The following is a 19,279-nucleotide window of genomic DNA, read 5'->3' as shown; positions in this document are numbered from 1 at the left end:
CTAATGACATCTGTAGATTACTCATGGTCTCCATTGCTCAAAGATCAGGACTTTCGCTGCTGGCTCTTCTGGCACTCGATATTGTATCTGACTCTTGATTGCCTGTCCCGACACCACAACTCCACTCTTCAGTCGGAGAGATGCCTTAGGGAGTTGTTTATGCTCTTGGAGGAGCGGAATAGAGTCCAATATTGGCAAATGGATTTACCACCTCGAACGGGAACAAGGTCTCTCCATTCAGCACAATTCCAAGTCTTGCACGTTTGGTAGAAGTCGCGGGGCGAATCTCAGATCCGTGAGCAAGACCTGTAGCCCCATTCTAAGGAGTAGGATGGAGCATTCGGGTTATCCGTACTCGTACTTGTACGCGCCTTTCATACCCTCGTCTTGTACCCAGACATCCTGGAACGGATAGAGAGCCCGGAAGGATAAAGAGCCTAGAACGGGATGAAGAGAACATCAGTCCACGGTCTAGAGTGAAATAGTTAATCTCCGATTTGTCATCGAGATATAATATCTGTATATCCAAGTGGACACAGCTCTTATAGGTATTGTAAACAGCTACATCCTCGCTCCCACAAACCGCTAAGCTCTTCTGGATTCGGATATGACTAAAAATCTTCGTTGTCACTTTGTTACCGTTTTCCGGTAGGCTCTTCTCCAGTCTAGACCGCCAGTTCCAGCTCCTCTCCCCTCCGTCTCCTCTCCGTCTCTCCGTTGCCTGCACAGCCACATGCACAAGCCACATTTGCCACCAAACTGCACTTTAGGCTTTGGACCTGCATTTTGCTCTGAATTTGAGGAGTGGATATCAGATGGTCGGTCGGTGATGAATTGTTGGCGGTTGCTGACATGTCATATTGACAGGTTGAATTAATCTGTCCTTCTGATCTGTTAAATGGACCTGTCGATTTGATTTGTCGATTTGATTTGTCGATTTGGCTTGTCGATTTTCCACTAAAAGTCCCTCTTTTCACTCTTCTCTGACCCGTCCGTGTGCAACCCAGTCTCCCCACATATGAGTGCTTGGTGCACAGATGTATACCTGTACGAGTACATACTGTAGTCGTACTGTACCTTACCATAACGATACATAAACACCGCGGATCGCCTAGTCCTCCGCTAATCGTCTCCAACACCGCAACAATTACTAACGTCACTATCGCCATGAAACTATCCACCCTGTTCAGCACGTTTGTGTGCGTAACCTTGGGTGTCGCCTCTTCCGCCAAAGAGTACTCCTACTTTGACGTGAAGAAGCTGTCTGAGTCGCTGGTCGACGGATCGGCCCCGGCGGATACCATTCTCATCGACGTGCGGGAACCCAGCGAGTACGCCGCGGGGTTCATTCCGGGCGCTTTCAACATGCCTTTGAAAACGCAGTCGTTCGCCCTGTGCAAGTCCCCCGAGGAGTTTGAAACGGCCATGGGGTTCCCCAAGCCCAGTAAGAACATGCACGTGGTCTTCTACTGCCAGAGCGGAGTGCGGGCCCGAATGGCTGAAAAACAGGGAGAGCAATGTGGATATGAAAACCGGGGGATTTATCTGGGATCCTGGAAGGAGTGGAGCCAGTATGAGACAGAGGTGGGGCAGTGTTAGCAGTGCTAAACCCTAGTGCGAAGTGCCAGCTACTTGTAGTACGATGGCTAACAGATACGAATAGCAGGTATGAAGAGCTAGCTGGATAACTAACGGCGAATGATTAACCACCGAGTGTCGATGCTATCGCTGCATTGCTACTTCTGGAGCTACCTTGACCCTAAGATCTTAGCTAATATAGGAGAGATAAATTGTGTTATAAAGAGAATTGTAAAAAAGAGATTTGAACTGTCGATTCGCAGTCGTATTCCATGTTTTCGGGACCCGTTTCTCGGATCATACATGCACAGCAAAGAGAGCATGTACTCGTCGTACTCGTACTGTACCGTATTTACAGTGGATTTTTATACATTCATTCCTTATCGGAGTCCATTTCAGTCTTGAAAATCATCTGATCAAGTTTCGGAACATTTCCATCCCTTATTGAAGTAGTAACCAAATTCTGCAACGGTCTACATTTTGTTGAACTACTTGGATTTAACGATATTTAGTTGTAATATTAGTTAAGCCTTGGGAGCCCTCGTAATGATCCATAGATAGGTGCCCTTAGATAATTCTACGACTTCCAACCATCTGACGAGGTTTGATTCATATTGCCTTCTTGCGGAATCGGTTATCACGTGACTCCTTGCCACTACCATGCTGACTGATAGGACCAGCTGTTCATGACACTACAGTAGGAGCAGGCCCATAAGTCAGCAGAATGGTGCCGGCAACATGGCCCGTCTGATTGACTACAACGAGATCGGCTATGAACGAGAGCTGTGGAAAAACGTCAAGAGTGGAAAGATTTACTGTATATTCGTGACAAAACCATGACAAAAACATGAAAAAATAATGACCAAACTCCATGTGGGAAATGAAAGGCGGCCTTTGATAGTCACAGCCGCAACAGGAACTTGTAGCACATGAGCTGAGACCCTAGGTTCGAGTACCCTGTTCAATTGGCCCTTCAATCACGTCTCAGAATTCTTGTTCCATCATTCACCGCTCTTTTACCTGCCACAATTGAGTCTTTGACGTAGTCATGAAGATACAAAAGTTGACGAAGAAAACTGTCCTGCATGATCAGGCCTTATCTATGCACCTGAGTAGAGGCATATCATCATCAAGTTGTTGTTTCCCCGAAAGTCACGTGACCTAGTTCGATCGTGGCGGTTATTTCTGTGTATTTTTATCTTCAGTTTGATTCAGTTAGTCCATTTCCGTTTAGTTGTTATCGGAACAGTATTGTGCGAGTTGAAGGTCTTCTTATGGTGATACAACCAGAGACGACTCAACGTGGCTAGGAGAACATCAATAGACTAGATTCTATCACATTGACTGATATATAATATCCTTCTTTTGTAGTTTCTTAGAATTGATCTCTTCCCAAGTCTTTCGGTACACTATTCCAAGTTCTGGACTGTGTGGTTGGGTCTATGTAACTGGTGAAAGTAAATCAACTAAATGTCAACAATACTGGTTATGAAATAAAAATTGAATCTCAGATAGACAAATAATTCACGGTGAAAAACTTTACAACTCGGAAACACTTATCAAAGGACTTATATACTACCATATGGGCTACATTTTATAGCTTCACGATGTCTGTAGTCGTAGATATGGTCCCACAGCTCTCTTTCCTTCTTAACAAAGTCTAACTAATATCTCAACTGACATGGTTTAGACAGCAGTGGGACATGGCAAGAGTCATTAAGAGAGACCAATCAATGGCTGGCTCGCGAAAGGGGTAACTATTGGTCACACCATTCCGTACGTTATCATTCAACCATTCTACACACCAACAATCTGAAGCTCAATCGTCTCTTCTGAACTTCACCAGATGGCTGTCACGCACTGTGGGGGAGGATGATCACGTGACTGTCCACAAACACACGTGATCTGGGTCACTCTACAGTTGTACATATACCATCTTGTCATATCATAAACATTAACATTAATCATCTCTACATTTGGAGAGTGGTCGTGGACCGCTAACCGCTCACGTGTCCACTGAGAAGTCTCTGTCTGAGTCTCGCGGCTCGCTCCGCTCATTTCATGACGCCATCAACCTCAATATCTCTCTAGATTGCCTCATCCAACACATCCCGATCCTTACCACTCACCACCTCTCCAATATCCTCCGAGTCATTGACACTCTTATCAATGTCGATTCTCTTTCGCACCTCGCCTGCAACGCGCATTCCATCCGCCACCAAACCGTCAAACACGTCTCGCAGAGACGCTCGCTTGTGTCTATCGGCATCAGACTGTCGCAGAATGACACTCTGAGGAAGAGACACGGCAAACAGCGTCTCGAGCGTCTCATCGGCCAGAACCACCATTCGGAAAGTGGGCAGATCGATGAACAGGGGTTTGCTAGGGTCAAGAGCTGCATTGTGAGCCTCTACAGAGTCCTCAGAATCCTTACCCTTGTCCCCAGCAGCCTCCTTGTCGGCCTCCTTTTTGGCCTCGTTGGCATATTCAAAAGCACGCTGAATGAAGGCAGAAACGGCAGACAAATACCGCACGTTCTGCTCATGAGCCACCTTTTGCCGTTCCTGCATAGGATCGCCAATATCCTTAAACGACTTTCGTCTGACAGCTCCTCGAACAGCTCCAATTGCAGCTCCGCTCACAGCACCTCCAGCGGCTCCAATTGAGCCGATAGTTGATTTGATCGATCGAGAAGACACGCTCTTGGCACTCTTGGAACTCTTGGTGCTCTTGGCATCGTCCTCATCGGTGTCAGGAGTGTCAAAAATAGCTTCTGAAGTGTTCTCTTCAGCCAGCTTCTGCTGCTCAGCCTCGAGACGGAGAGCTTCCATCTCCTCGGCCAGACGAATCTCCTCCTGCTGCAGGAGTTCCTGGCGTTCCTGCTCTCTTCGGTCAAGTTCCACAAGCGATATCTGATCAAGAATGGGAGCTCCATCAGTGTACACTGTACCTTCTCTCCAGGCCTTTGTCAGGAACAGCAAACCCTCGGACATGCTCAGAATACCCTCTCTATCGATCTGGCCGTCTCCATCGTCGTCGTACAGCTCAAAGAAGTACGTCATCAGACCCATGAGATCGGACTGCTTCAGAGCGTCAATTCCAGTGACAACATTCTGAAGAGACAAAGTGCCCTTCATATCGGCGTCCCAGCGGGTGTATAGACGCCGCAAAAAGTCGGGTGTACCGTCAATAGAAAGTTCCTGAGGTTCTGTCCAACAGACCACCGACGAGAGGAAGTTCTGGTAGTTTTCCAGATTCATTTCTCGGTAAGTGTGGTATCTGTCGTAGAGGACTGACAGATCATCCTGAGACAAGTTCTTGGTCTTGTGAAGGTTTCGGATGGAAGTTCGTTTGGCAAAGATTTCAATGTCTTCCAGCACCCGGTCCTGATACTTGGCCCGCTGCTCGGTGATCAGAGGCTCAGTGATGACAGAGAACTCCTTCATAGCGACAACCATCAACTCTTGGAACTTTGTGATTGATCTGAGCTTCTCGTTTTTTGAAGTTGGGTGAGCTGACTGATCAAGTGTCAAAAAGTATTCCTTGATGATTCCAATCATAAGTCCATCGTCATCAGCTTCAAGAAGCCGCTCTCCGTTGATTCGAAGAATAGCCAGAGCCACCTGGAACAAAAGCTTGGGTCCCTCAAGGAAGAATACATCAATGATTCTGAAGGCAAACACCAGAGGCATGGAATTGATGAAAATTGAAAGGAACCACGGCAGAGAGACGACCGACAGTTGCACGTCGCATCGCTGAAGATGGTCCCACAGAAGAGGCATAGTCTTCTCGACCAGAGACTCAAACACCTTCTGATCAAGCAACGTGCCGTACATGCTCTTTGAGTAGTATCCGGGGAGCATTTTGTCGCAGAGGACATTCAGACACCAAAAGGCCTGCTCTTCAGACATGTAGATTAGAAAGGCGGCAATGACAATGTTCATGGCCTGACAGTATCCAACATCGGGGTTCTTCCAGGAGTACACTGTGAGGACGCGTCTCAGTCTGGCGATACCCTCCTCGTCTTGGTAAGCTGAGTACTCCGGCAGAGATCGATTGAGATCCTTTTCAATCTCTTCTGTGGCCTGAGAAGTTTTTCCTTCGTACTCCTCAAGCAGGTCGTTGTACATGCTCTGGTGGGCGAGACGCAGGTACAACGACCCCGACGTGAGTTCCCAAATTTCGCCTCTCAGTCGGTTGGGCAGACCCACTCGGATGAGTTTGTAGAAGGTCTGTTGTCTCACCAAAGTCAGGTTGCGTCCATGCGTCTGGAAGTACTCGAGCCACAGGCGCATCTTGGACTTATCCCGCAGCTTTTTGGCGTCTCCGGGGTATCGGAACACCTGTCCGAGACCTCCCAGTGGTGGAGGGGGAGCGTCGCCCTTTTGGCCGGAAGAAATTACGTTCAACAAGTACTCCGAGTACAGGGTGGCGAGGAAGGGCTTGAGAGACTTGATCTTGGCAAGGTTCTTGCCCAATTGGGCCTTGAGGGCGAGCGAAAAGCGGTCGCAGGCGGACTTGATGCCGATGAACTGGATGACGAGCGTCAGGCCGTTGTATGTCTTGATGGACAGCGCAAAGAGGTACGACTTGAGCGGGAGTCGCTCGACCCGTTTGACCGTCAGCAGGGGCAGCGCAAACGAGCATTGACGCGCGTCGGTGGCTGTGAAGCACAAAAACGAGTCCGACAGGTACAGCTTGCCCTGGTAGATGACGTTGGAGAACTCAATGAGAGATTCCGAGCGGGCCGCCTGGCCCGGGTTGACGGGCGGGTTTTCTGCGTTCTGAAGCGCAACCTCGACGCTGATATCCGCCAGCAGCTTCTGCGAGTCCGGCAGACTAAATTGAAGCCGGAACTTTTCGTCCTTGTTGAGTCGGCGTTTGTAGTCGGAAAATTGCGCTGTATCGGCGGCGGTCTGGATGACGCCGGACGAGGTTTCCGGCTCAAACAGCTCCAGCGCCTTGTTTTTGAGCGAGGTGAGAAACGACATGGCTCCACTGGCACGAGTAGCTCAAAAGGTGTAGTTGCAGTTGTGTGGTGTTCACCGAGTGGAGTCCTGCACGATAGTGGTGATTGGGAGTATGCAGATGGTGCATGTAATAGCGCAGAGGGGATAACATATACCGGGACACATTGAGAGTGGGAGGTCACGTGGAGAGGAGGATAGCGGTCACGTGAAGTGGTCTGGGGACGTCTGGACAGGTCTAGAATGGTCCAGGATGGATATGATAGTCTTGACAGCTTTTTTGTAGCTCTCAGGCTGTATCAAGTGCTGTTTTATTGGATATACCACATCAAGGGCAAGTACAGTACAGTACGGAGAAAACTAACTACAGTACTGTACATTGTAGAAATAAAATATTTAAAAAATAAAAATTAAAAATAAAAATTAAAAAATTATGTCAGAGAGATACAGCTTTCGGAGTAATGGGATGAAATCAGAGTGTGGCAGAACTTGTAGCTGTGGATCTCGTAAAGGACACGGTTTTGATGTAGCCTTTTTCCTTCAGGCCGTGCCGGTAGCTACTTGCACTCGCACTGTACTCAACTTGCTCTCTCTCTATCTCTCTTTTTTCCTATCTCTCTCCGGAATGGCTGCCTCGGGCTGTCAGGGTGAATCTTGGCTGAGCTATATATAACCGGCTGTGACATGCCAAGAGCGCCGAAATGACGCGAATTGGTGAGAAACCAAACCACTCCGGTCGAGGATCGAACTCCTGACCCGCTAAGGACACGTATGGGCTTATTGTAGTGGTCTAAGGTCCTGATCGGGGCTAAAGGTGCACGAGCTGGGACGTCCCAAAATGGTGATCTTTAGAATTAAAAACGGATCATTAGAAAAGAAAGAAAGAAAAAAAGGAAGGAAAAAAGGAAAAAAAGGGAAAAGAGGGAAAAAAGGGGAAAGAAGGAAAAAAAAAGAAAAAAAGGAAATAGCTCGAAGTTGAATCATGGGAAAAGAAATTCTCCGGGAAAAAGAGTAAAATAGAGGAAAATCGACCGTGTGGGACTGGTCGGGTTGTTTGCAATGAGTCTCTTTCTTCCTGCGAGTCATCTCGAGTGTTGAAGGAGTCACCCAGCACCGCTGACATTATTGTTATTACTAACTACAGTACAGTGTGACATCACCAACAGCATAGATCTACAGATGAACTTGCTCAACTCGGGAAAGAAAAAAAATTAGGCCATTTTAAGCCCATTAGAATGTTGACCACAAGGTGGCATTTACTTTCTCCCTCGATGGCTGCAAAGATAACTAGAGCGGCGTTGTCCCGTGACGTACTTTTGGGTGGCCAATCGGTCGTGTTGTCACTTCGATACGACATAAAATAATACCTACTACAAGTAGCAGTTAAGACGAGGTGCTGGAGAGACTTTTATTATCATGATTATTATTGTTATTCTAGACGAAAGTGTCCAAATCACCTCCATAGCGAGCTGAAGGACACGCCTGTCTTCGGAAGGAGATATGGCCACCCATGAGCATTTCAAGCATGCATTTTTGGTACAATATGATACAATTATCGTCATTTCTTCTGCCTTGAACAACCTCTGTATATCCCGCATATTCCGTATATTTTATCCAAGTAAAATGCACATCTTTTGTTTTGTTTAAACAACCAAGTTCGGTCACATGACTCTGCATAGTGAACAGATCTGACGCATCTCGACATTCACCACCAGCACATTGCAACACCCAACATTGCACAATGTGGCTCAAAATCTACCTACTCTCGATCCTGGCCATCTCCGTGTTCACGTTTGTGTTCTTGTTCGGCGCGTTGCCTCAATTCGAGGACACTGCGGTCTGGAAGTTCCGAAAATGGCTCAGCAACCGTCCGGCAGCCATCAGATCGTGGGACTCAAAGTACTGTGGGGGCCGTCTCTCGGTAGTGGGCGACTTCTGCGGCTCTGTGGTTGCTCCCGCAGCTCCATGGTCCGTGCCCATTCTCTACTGCGCCTTCACGACCTACATGTTCTCTGCCTACTATGAAGATTTGCATCCGTTCATCGCAGAAAATCACTGGTATTACGCGTGGCTGGCGCCTGTGGCCTACACGATTCTGGTTGTATCTTTTGTACTTGCCACCTTCTCGGACCCCGGCAAAATCACCAAACAAAACCACGCCCTGCTGCTCAACCAGTTCAGGTTTGACAACCTCATGTTCCTGGAAGACACAGAATGTAGCACGTGCAAGTTCACCAAGCCTGCAAGATCCAAGCACGACCGGTTCACCAACAAGTGCGTTGCCAAGTTCGACCACTATTGTCTCTGGATCAACAACACGGTGGGTCTGTACAACTACAGATGGTTCCTCTTCTTCCTGCTGGGCAATGTCTGGACCCTGTGTTGGGGAGCTCTTCTGGCAGGCCTCAAAATGATTGTCATGGTGGCCGCGGAGTACAAGGACCATCCCAAACCGCTGCCAAGTATCTTTTCGCAATGGTGGCAGGTCATGATCACCAATGAGAACAAACGGGTGGGGATTATCTTTCTGCTGTCGGTGTCTACCGGTGCTCTAGCCTGTGCCTTCACAGCGATGCATTTCTACTATATTTACCTTGGAGCCACCACCAATGAAACGGATAAATGGGGCGATATCCATGCTGCCATTTCCGAGGGCAGTGTATGGATGTTTCAGAAGCCGGGTTTCAAGCTTGATCGAAGCATTTTGTTGCAGAAAGACGAGGAGGGACGACCGAACAGATCTCTGACAGCGGAGGAGCGGGAGTACGTTGCCCAGAATGGTCTCGCCTTGACCTTGCTGACGGACCATAAACCGATTGTTAACATCTACGACAAGGGGTTTTTGAACAACTTGAAGGCAGTGATGTTTCCGAACAGCGCTTATTAGTGATGGAGACATTGGAAGGAATGAGCTGTGCTACGCCCCTGAGGAATCTGCTGGCGAGGTGTACGATACAAAACCTGTATAGTAATTTATTTATGACTAAGATGCGGGGGGTTGGTTGCCGTGACATGTTAGAGCTCTTTAGTACTTCGTCTTGACGCAGATTAATGTCTGAGAGAGACAGTCCCGGGATCGTGTGTTCTCCCAGTGCCTCATGTGTAAGGCCTCAAAACCAATTAATCTGGTATTGGTGAACGCCCGTGATAATGGTACAAGGTCATTGGTTTCATAGTTGTTTCAGTCAACTTCCGACATAGCTCTGGTGTGTAGTTTATCAGAGCTCCGAGTAGGTGTGCAGTTTCTCAGAGCACCGAGTAGGTATTCAGAGCTTCAGGATCCAATTGATTAGTGCTTCGCTAAACTCGATGTTCTAGCTAAACAACCTCCTCAGCTTTTCTATCTTCTCCCTTCCAAATCCACCTCTCGTAACCTCCCTGACATCCTCCTCCCTCGGCTTCTCATACCTTATGCCCATTCGCTTACAGAGCAGCTTTGATGGCACCCACTCTTGGACCACCGTCCTCGCACTTGCCTCCTTCGGACCCTCAACAGCACTCCCCGCCAGCTGGAACTTGCTGTCCAATTTCGACTTGTAGGGGTTCTCTGACGCCAAAGTAAAATTCAGAGAGTCCAGAAACGAATCAACTTGGGTCTGCAGTGTTTGCTGGGTCACAGGAGTAGAATGGAGCCCGTATTGTTTGTACACGGGATTGGACACCAGAACAATGGAGAATCCTGGAAGTGGTAGTTTTCCATCTGAACACAGGACCGTTCTTGGCTTGGTAAACGAGTTTGTCGAGTCAGAACCAGTCCCAGAACTTTTCTTTCCCATCAATTGTCTCTGTGCAGCGGTCAAAAACTTATGTTTCACCACACTCTTTGGCTTGCCCGTATCTTCCCTGTCTTTCCTCAGCTTAGGAAGAGACTTGGTCACGGGATAAAGTTCGTCCTCCTCCTCATCTTCCAGCAGTAGGGGCCGTTTTTTGCCAGACCCGGGGACTATTGAAATGGTCTTGTTGGTGGAGCCCATAGTCAGTCGCTTGGTTCCGATCTGAGTGGTTTGAAGTGCTGACTCAGATGGATCTACCAGTCGAGCTTCATACCCAATACCTGCTGGGCCCTGATACACCTTTGGCGTCTCGGGAAGTACTTCAAAAGCGCTCATGGAGCCGGAGCCGGAGCCATTCTTCTGGTCGCTCCACCTAGCCAAGATTCCAGGCCCGACGTTGACGATTTCGCGCTGGCTTTTTTCCCTGTGGTCATCCTCGTCGTCAACATAGTCCTCTATCGTGTTCGTCGCCCTCTCGCTGTCCTTGCTGCTGCTCCACTGCCGCGGGGTCCATCCTTCTTGTGACCCTACAGTGTTGTAGTAGCCGGCCGACCAGCCGCCTTCAAACGCGCCGTGGAACCGCCGGAGCCCATTTTTATCGTACGCAAAGTCGTTTCGGAGACCCTTGCCCTGGTTTCGGTTCTTCACTGGCGTTCCGTATGGCGTATACATTGCATTGTGGTGGTGATTCGGTCAAGATGGATTGAGTTAAGCATGTCAAATATATATGCATGCCGAGTACGATATGCTGCAGTATGTACTTGTATATATAGAGAAATAAATATTTTGCTATTTTTACTTTTTTACTTTCTTTTGTGTGGAGGAATGTACCCGGAGGTTTTGTTGGCATTGTTTGAGCTCTTCTCCTCTGTGGGTGACTCTGCCTTTCTAGCATGTCTGGACTTGAGAGGAATCCTCTGAGTACTTTGTGGGGTGGTAGTGAGATTGGTCGGGGACTCGACCTGAGACTTGGATTCCGACTCCGCCTGAGACTCGACCTGTATCTGTGTCGAATCGCTTCTTTCCGTCTTGTCCTCCCTCTTTTTGTGTTTCGACTGTAGCTTGCTTGTGGTGGTTGAAGTTTTTGTTGGTGCTGTTGTGTCTGGAGTCGACCTGATATCCAGATTATCAACAGCGGCAATCATGTTGCTGATATCATCGGGGCTCTTGCCGCTGTTGTCGAATATCACACTCTCCTCCACCATCTGCTTCTCTTCCTTCCGTGGCCCCTTCTCCTTCTCGCGCTTCTTTCTCTCAAACTCGGCCTTCGCAGCTTGGATTCGGGCCTTGATAGCCGACTTGTTGTCGTCAGCACCACTTGCTTGGGTCTCCACCCTAGCGATCGGACTCTCAGCAGACACGATGCCCAACCTGGCATCTCGTTCTCTCGCCCCGCGTGGCTTGTACTTTGGAACATCTTCTTTGGCAATGTATCCAGGCCGCACCTTGGCAATCGGTCTCACACTGCCGTCAGATCGCACTGTTCCACCCACCACTCTCTCTCCATCCTTTTCATATGTTCCTGTGAGGGACGCCATACTGCTCGTGTACCGTTCTGCGTTCTGAAGGTGTGCAAACTGGACACAGATTGGCCTCCAGCCCAGCCTTAGTTGTGCACCCCAATGATTTATCTGTTTGTCCCAACCCAGAATCGAACTCACAGACGTAACTCTAAACATTTTCCACCCGCCCAATATCTCTCTACCCTAACCCCGATCGTCGTCCCACAATAAGCGTCTTACTACTGGACATCGTAATAAGCTTTCTGGCCACCAGCCAATCACGCCCCGCGCTTTTGGGACCCCAAGAAGCTTTGCAGTCTCATCTCACACGTTCTCACATTGAGATATTACACAGCATCAAAATGGTGAGTCGAGAAAACCGGCCAGGGGGACGTGAAAAAGCAGGGCGACGATAGGGCGAGGTGTTGGAGCAGGCACATGGGCAGATCACGTGGATTGGGCCTGATTGATCGCGACATTGGTGGTGGACACTAGAGCACAACAGACGCATCACGACATGAACAGGAGGAACGAACGAGGTGACAGAGAAGAGAAAGCAAGCGACAGAGGGAAGCAACGGAGATAGGCGACAGAGACGGACGATAGAGACAGACGACGGACGACGGAAATGTGGTTTATGACAGCCAACGACGTATCTGTTAGCTCGCCATATGTCAGTCGATCCATTATCTTGCTCAACTGTACAAACCACCCCAAACCACCTCAAACCACCCCAAAGTACCCAATCAACGCTTCTATCAACATACTAACTCAGGCCTGGGCTACCACTTTCTACAACGTTTTCGTGAAGCGAAACTCGGCCTTCGTGGCCACCATCCTGGCTTCCGCTTTTGTCTTTGACATGACCTTTGAGACTGCCATCGACAACTTCTGGGACAGAATCAACGCTGGCGTGAGTATTAACGAGATACAAGGGCACAGCCCGAGTACCGAATGAAAGAGGACGAGGCCACTGCTGTTGTTTTTTGACGACATTCGCAGTTTTGCTATAACAACCGCGTCTTTTCGGACAGCACTAACTCAGAAACAATGGAAGGATATCCGACACAAGTACATCGAGGCCGCTGGCGACGATGACGAGGATGACGAGTAATCGACGCGCATATAATTAAAACTGATATTTACTTGAAGGGTGGAATTGGCCATTGAGATGGCATCTTTGGGTAACCATGGGGAAATTTGAGGCGCATTAGAATATGTATTTTTTATGAGTGTGTAGTAAGACAAGTGGTCTGATTCTGTATGACATGCTTACCAACACGACAATGAAAAACCATCTACTTCCCTGTGTTTTGTTCAGAACTTGAGAGATCTCAGCTCACTATTGAGCTCAACTAAGTTCAGCTGATCCCCAATTAAATACTTGGATTAGTAAGCTGATATAAGCAGACAAAAAAATGTTCCACCAGAAATACCCACCAGAATCTGCAAAAAGAAGACTATATATGGGCAAAAAGAGAGGACGACAGGACTCGAACCCGCAGCCTTTGGAGGACGTCGTTCACGAAGAACCGAAATCCAATGCGCTACCATTACGCCACGTCCTCTGGTGTGGAGTTCAGGGCGGTGATAAGAGTATTCAAGTGCAGAAAAACGCTTGAAATTTCGCAGAAAAACAAAGAAAAACAAAGAGAAAAAAATTGCGATAAAAAATTGCCTAGAACTGAGGTCACGAGATAATTAACAAGTCCCGCCCATCTCCAATAACTTATTTACATTAATTTACATTAGTAGCTGAACAGCATGTCACATTTTCAACTCCTCGGTCTCCATGCCACAGGTCTGACATCTTCGTTTCACGTGATCCGGATCGTCTCCGATATCACCAGACCAATCATGAATATGAACATCCCTCGCTGTTGTCTTTGTCCAGTTTTCAGCTCGGGTTTTCTTCCTCATCTCCTTCAATTTGTCCAAGTACTTTTTATCCTTTCTCTGTTTCTTCATTTCCACCCGTCTCTCATACTCGGCATCCAGTTCGTCCAAAGACCCCCATTTCCTGATTGAAAATTCCTCCACCTGTTTGCGCACATAGAGCATCATGTTGTTGTAAGTCTTTTTGTGTGGATTCGGCTTTTCCAAGTGGGGAATCAGGTCTCTATCTCTGAGCTCAGGCTCGGTCAAAAGATAGTCGTTCTTCACCTCCGTCTTAGTCAGTAACGAATACTTTTCGGGAATCTTCTTCTTACATGCTCGACATACAAGCAGCTTGAACACGGACTGAAATTGCGGATCAATGTCGAAACTCTTGCACTCGGCACATTGAGGGTTCTCGGACGGATTGATAGACATGGGACCGGCCTCGAATGTCTGTGCCTGTCGCCGCTTCCACTCTTCAACGTCCTCCTCCTCTTCGTCATCCAAGTAGCCACCCTGTGTGTCCTTCATGTTGGCCAGATCGTATTCAATATAACTTGCTCGGGTGATGGGTGGCGCTCCCATGGCTCTATTTTGGTGTCGTTTAGCCGACGCGTCCCGCACGTCTGTGGCCTTGCGTTTTTCCGCCATTCGGCGCTTGGCCTCCTCAAACTTTTTGAGAGCTTTCTGGCGCTGGTGTTCTTTCTGGTCTTCCGTCAGCATGTGGAATGTGAAGGTGAAATGGTGATCCAAAATTTCGATGGATATGCACCACCTGCATAACATGCATGATCGAACGCAGGTAACATCGCTGGTCCAAGAGGAATCTAAAGCTGAAGTATGCAAGGGTGTTCATGGGGCAGAGAACCAGGTGTGTCATCGAACCTGTGCCCTTTGGTAACATAGAAACCCCATCCAGAACATGTCCCAAGTAAACTATACTCTTAACCTGTCGAAGTTTGATGTAACCTCAATACTGCATCGGTGTTTCATTCTGCGGTTCTTGTTAAAATACCAGATCTCTCCGTCCAATGACACAACCACCACGCCCTCTAGGGATCACATCCGCACCAATAGCATCGAGTTGGAGACCGTACAGAGTCCGCGGCGTTGTATTGTGTTTCTGTGTCTGTACCGTGGTGGTTGTGTGAGGAGGAAGAAGGGAGGAGAAAGGAAGAGGAAGAGTTGGGTGTGGGGTTAAAGGCACTGCTTTTGTGTTGGCCATCTCTTGTCACATTTTCGTCTATAAAAAGAAAAACACAAAACACAAAACAAAACAATAAAAGCTGACATTTTGGTCCCCCCCATTTTTCGGATCAAAGTTTGGAGGCGAAACTTTGATTAGATGCATCCCAAACCGGCCGCCGAAAATCATCACCACAATTGCAACCGCTCCTAAAAGATGCTACCGAAAGATGTGGTTGCCGCCACTCGGCGCCAGGTCTCGTGCAGAGACACGCAGATCAAACTTCTCAGCGTCCTGCTCTCAGAGAAGGCCCAGGAAATGCCCCAATCGATACTGGTGCATGGCGAGCCCTCGACGGGCAAATCGACTGTTCTCAAGCATCTTCTGAAGCAGAGTTCCATCAACCACTCCATCATTCTCGCAGAACAATGTCTGACGACCCGAATTCTGCTTCAGCGCACGTTTCGGGCCGTGGTGGAGGACAGCGGCAAGACTCTTGCTGACGACTTTGAGATCATCTGTGAGAACGTGACGGCCTTCATGGCGCTGCTGGAACGGTTCAAGGCCCAGTACGACTTTACAAAGCCGCACGTGATTGTTCTGGATGGCCTCGACAAATTGCATGAAAACCCCAGTGAAATCTACCATTGTTTCACCCGACTCAACGAAATGACCAGCATTCGAAACGTGAGTTTCATCTTCACCATTTCGACCCTGGAACCAAGGGCGCTCATAACCTCCAGCATCCCGCACGTCCGCTTCACCAGATACACCAAGGAAGAAGTCGTCACAATTCTCTCAGAGCATGAATTGTGCAGACTTCCACAAACCATACTGTCTGAAGCAGCTAAGAACGGCACCGAAGAAGAAAAAGATGTCCTCTCTCGCCAGTTCTGGGGCTCGTATTGCCAGGTTCTTGTTGACGCCCTTTCTCCTTACGCCTCCTCGGACGTGAGCCTCTACAAGCAGATTGCACGCCGAATCTGGCCTGTCTACGTCGATCCAGTCATCACGGGGTCTGCAGACATGCGCGAAACGGCCAAATTGTACGTCCAGAGCCAGCACATCTTTTCGTCCGAGTTTGCTGTCGCAGATTCTCTTGTTCAGCCCGGAATGGAGGAGGCGCTGAAACGCAAACGAAACAATGAGCAGGACTTGACTGGCAGCTACGATCTGCCCTTGCATTCAAAGTACATCCTTGTGGCGGCATATCTAGCTTCCTACAACCCCGAGCGGTACGATATCCGGTTTTTTTCCAAGCAAAAGGACGGACGAAAGGGCAGACGAGACACCGGTCGAAGAAAACGACTGACGCTCAACCCTCGGATGCTGGAGGCTCCTCCGTTTGAGCTGGAGCGAATGCTTGCGATTCTGCATTCTATTTCACCCGAGGAACAGTTTGGTACTGCTGCTGGAGTTCAGAGCATGTCTAATATTGATTTGCCGGGCCAGATTGCCACGTTGACGACTCTCAAGTTGCTGGTGAGAACAAGTGGGGATCCTCTGGACTCGAGAACAAAATGGAAGGTAAATGCTGGTTGGGGGTTGATTGAGCGACTGGCGAGGGATATCGAGCTACCTATTCATAACTACTTGTTGGATGAGAATGAGTGAACGCGATCAACTCAGCTCGAGGGGTGAATCAACAAACCTGGACGGCAGATAAAACCACGCCCTCACTATGGCAGAATACACAAGTGTTAAAGGAAAATGTTCTACAATCTACCCCACATATGGCGGTGATAGAGAAACGGCAAACATTGTGGACTTAATGATAGACAAATAGAAACCATTCTGATACAAATGTAGACTATAAAGTCGCTGACTGCACACTGAATAGAATAGAACAGAACAAGCGCTGCTGAGGTGCACTCCTAGACCAGCTATTTGTGCCTCACGTGACTCCCTCACACAATCATTCATAGAAGAAATATTCCCCCCCCCCCAAAGACCAGCGGATGACGTCTACCCAGAGTAGCTCGGGCCCACTCGCCGCTAGAACTGGAACTGGAATCGTCGCTGATATTGTACGTGTCTGTGGGAACGACTGGGGGTCGAGACAGCATTTCGATTCGTCGCTAATTGTCGCTGTTCATCTCACTGTTCCCAGCCACTTTCTGAGTCCGGGGCAGGTGGCGAGATGAGCTCATCGTAGATCTTTGCAAGTTTGACCGACTCTTCTTTGCAGTCAATGGCATCTCCATCTTCAACAGAGTCGTTGAGTTCATCGAGTTCCGACACAATTTTGCGACCGACAACTTGAGACCAAGAAAAGAAGCTGATGGAGTTGTCATTAACTGAATGAGAAGGAAAGACGAAATCGGGTTTTCCATCGTTTCTGTAGGGCACTTGGGTTGTGTACGACTCGCCCGTCTGGAAGTCTGCCACAACATAACCTCCTCCCTTTCTGAAATCTCCCACAGTAATGTACCTTCCATTACCTCCTTTGGCAAACCAGGGCACAGCTCTGGACACCTTCCAGCCTCCAGGGGCCTTCCAACCGCGTTTCAGAACAGGTTTCACCTCACAGAGAGTGTATTGGCCCTTCTCTTCCGGCAATAGGTAGTTGAACAGCAGTTTTCGCTTCTCGTCAAGATTCACCCAAATGGGATACAACCGGTTGCCCTTGTAGACGTGGAGCAACCCGTTGAACACCTGGACGCTGAAAAGTCGAGTGTCCATCTTCATAAGCTGTATGAGATCCTTGTCCTTCTTGCTGGCATGCTCGATACAGGCCCAGTTCGAATCTCCAATCTTTCTCACCACAGCAACATAGCTCGAGTTGGGAATGAGCTGGGGAGGCATCAGAGGGTCCATGGCGGTCTGTTTCCAGTGGTTAAAGTTGAATTGCAGCTTGTTGTCGATGATGTTGGCGTCCGGTTTGTACACGTAAAACGCCTCATGTCTCGTGGACGCTATACATCGTTTTGCCACAATCATGACCGTTTCGTTCTCGTCAATGAACATGATATTTTCGTAGAACACCAGCCCCTCGGGGTATCTGTTGCCGGTATCTGTGGGAGTGGCACTAACAACTTCGATGCCGGACACGGGAGAGATGAAACTGTCTCTGCTCTCGCTGCCAAAGTCCAGAAGCTGGCAAACCGGACGAGCTTCTCTGAGTGGAGAAACTGCATCTGCGGAGCGACCTGATCCGTCTGCAGAACCACCTACACCTTGATTGATCACAGTCAACTCTCTCAGGTCCAAACTGACGGGACAAAAGTCAAGACAATTCTCAGGATATGTCCTCTCCCTCAGATAGACAACCCCGTCCTTAGCAATGGCTCTGCGGTGCTTAAATGGCAATCGCACATCTCCAAACGTCCCCCTGTATCCCTTCAACTCCTCTCGGGTCGGATTCGCAACAGTCTTGCCCTCGACCGGCTCCTCAATCGAGTAGTTGCTCTTGTTGAGGGCCTGCTCAGACGTTACCCGGACCCAATTCTTGTCATTGTTGGCGGCCCGGTTTCTAGCAGCACACACCAAGGCACGTTGTCTCCACGATCGGCCCTCAGAGTCGTAGCCTCTGTCTCCGCCCTCATCCTCTAGCGTCATCCACGGACAACATTGGACCACCTTGTCTGTCATCAACCGGTCGAGCTCGAAAAATACCGCCCGGAAGCTCCGACAGGTCTGACTAAGCGCTACACTGTCATCTACGTTGGTGTGTTCCAACACCAATCGCGCCACGTCTTCTGAAATGTGCATTTTGTGGTGATGTTTGTTGGTTGTGGTGTGGAGTCGTCGTTATGTGCTTGCCGTCGTGTGCTTAGTAAGCATGGTTGAATGGCTGGAGACACAATTGTCAGATAACTACAATACTGTACGATCTGTTTTTCGTGTGACATTGAAGGGTTAAAAAATTACAAGGTACAAGTGTAAGTACGAAAATCGGCAAAAAATCAGCCAGAGAAAAAAAAAACCAACAGGTTCACATTTTACACCAACTGAATAGACAGCATATGGTTCATGTCTACTTGTAGGTCAGAATTTGAAAAAATTAAAATATACTGTAAACACTAAAACATACAACTAAAACATAAAAACTGAAACATAAAATATAAAAAATATATATAAAATAAAAAATAAAAAACCTCCAGAAGTTTTTTCCGATATCTGTCTACGACCAAGCTGTTCCTCTCACATTATGTGCAATTGGTCAGCTACAAGTAATGCCCTAACGGGTATTTTCGATCTCATTCTACAGTATTTCCTGTAATGGATTTTTGTATGAAACGGCATACTGGACATAATATTGTACATACTGTATATACAGTACTGAAGAGTATCGGGACCATGAGTGGATTGTAAGAGTACAGTAGTGGCACAATCAGACCAGTTGATGACCAATCAACAGTAGGTACAGTAGACTTGGGAACTTGGTGAAAAACG

The 19,279-nt window shown here is 48.3% G+C and overlaps 9 protein-coding genes and 1 non-coding gene across 10 annotated transcripts; 4 read left to right on the top strand and 6 right to left on the bottom strand.

Moving 5' to 3' along the window:
• Positions 1-1,167: 1,167 nt before the first annotated feature.
• YALI1_B02604g (uncharacterized protein) lies at positions 1,168-1,599 on the top strand (the record flags this gene model as incomplete). The annotated part of the gene is made up of 1 exon (XM_500394.1): positions 1,168-1,599. One exon carries the CDS (start codon positions 1,168-1,170, stop codon positions 1,597-1,599), a length of 432 nt encoding a protein of 143 aa, XP_500394.1.
• A 2,066-nt stretch (positions 1,600-3,665) lies between these two features.
• Positions 3,666-6,569, bottom strand: YALI1_B02550g (uncharacterized protein; the record flags this gene model as incomplete). Its single annotated transcript, XM_500393.1, has 1 exon — positions 3,666-6,569. One exon carries the CDS (start codon positions 6,567-6,569, stop codon positions 3,666-3,668), a length of 2,904 nt encoding a protein of 967 aa, XP_500393.1.
• A 1,717-nt stretch (positions 6,570-8,286) lies between these two features.
• Positions 8,287-9,432, top strand: YALI1_B02533g (uncharacterized protein; the record flags this gene model as incomplete). Its single annotated transcript, XM_500392.1, has 1 exon — positions 8,287-9,432. One exon carries the CDS (start codon positions 8,287-8,289, stop codon positions 9,430-9,432), a length of 1,146 nt encoding a protein of 381 aa, XP_500392.1.
• A 427-nt stretch (positions 9,433-9,859) lies between these two features.
• YALI1_B02506g (uncharacterized protein) lies at positions 9,860-10,990 on the bottom strand (the record flags this gene model as incomplete). The annotated part of the gene is made up of 1 exon (XM_500391.3): positions 9,860-10,990. The coding sequence occupies one exon, from the start codon at positions 10,988-10,990 to the stop codon at positions 9,860-9,862; it is 1,131 nt and encodes a 376-aa protein (XP_500391.3).
• A 131-nt stretch (positions 10,991-11,121) lies between these two features.
• YALI1_B02496g (uncharacterized protein) lies at positions 11,122-11,997 on the bottom strand (the record flags this gene model as incomplete). Its single annotated transcript, XM_500390.3, has 1 exon — positions 11,122-11,997. The coding sequence occupies one exon, from the start codon at positions 11,995-11,997 to the stop codon at positions 11,122-11,124; it is 876 nt and encodes a 291-aa protein (XP_500390.3).
• Positions 11,998-12,182: 185 nt separating this feature from the next.
• On the top strand, positions 12,183-12,934 carry YALI1_B02487g (uncharacterized protein; the record flags this gene model as incomplete). Its single annotated transcript, XM_500389.3, has 3 exons — positions 12,183-12,185; positions 12,596-12,733; positions 12,866-12,934. The coding sequence occupies 3 exons, from the start codon at positions 12,183-12,185 to the stop codon at positions 12,932-12,934; spliced, it is 210 nt and encodes a 69-aa protein (XP_500389.1).
• Positions 12,935-13,298: 364 nt separating this feature from the next.
• Positions 13,299-13,388, bottom strand: YALI1_B02482r. The gene has a single exon. It is a non-coding gene; the product is annotated as a tRNA-Arg (tRNA).
• A 199-nt stretch (positions 13,389-13,587) lies between these two features.
• Positions 13,588-14,421, bottom strand: YALI1_B02472g (uncharacterized protein; the record flags this gene model as incomplete). Its single annotated transcript, XM_500388.3, has 1 exon — positions 13,588-14,421. The coding sequence occupies one exon, from the start codon at positions 14,419-14,421 to the stop codon at positions 13,588-13,590; it is 834 nt and encodes a 277-aa protein (XP_500388.1).
• Positions 14,422-15,100: 679 nt separating this feature from the next.
• YALI1_B02465g (uncharacterized protein) lies at positions 15,101-16,498 on the top strand (the record flags this gene model as incomplete). The annotated part of the gene is made up of 1 exon (XM_500387.3): positions 15,101-16,498. One exon carries the CDS (start codon positions 15,101-15,103, stop codon positions 16,496-16,498), a length of 1,398 nt encoding a protein of 465 aa, XP_500387.1.
• Positions 16,499-16,981: 483 nt separating this feature from the next.
• YALI1_B02430g (uncharacterized protein) lies at positions 16,982-18,595 on the bottom strand (the record flags this gene model as incomplete). Its single annotated transcript, XM_500386.1, has 1 exon — positions 16,982-18,595. One exon carries the CDS (start codon positions 18,593-18,595, stop codon positions 16,982-16,984), a length of 1,614 nt encoding a protein of 537 aa, XP_500386.1.
• Between the last annotated feature and the right edge of the window lie 684 nt (positions 18,596-19,279).

Source organism: Yarrowia lipolytica, chromosome 1B, assembly GCF_001761485.1.
Source record: "Yarrowia lipolytica chromosome 1B, complete sequence".
Taxonomy (NCBI): Eukaryota; Fungi; Ascomycota; class Dipodascomycetes; order Dipodascales; genus Yarrowia; species Yarrowia lipolytica.
This window is presented reverse-complemented; position numbering and strand designations above follow the sequence as displayed.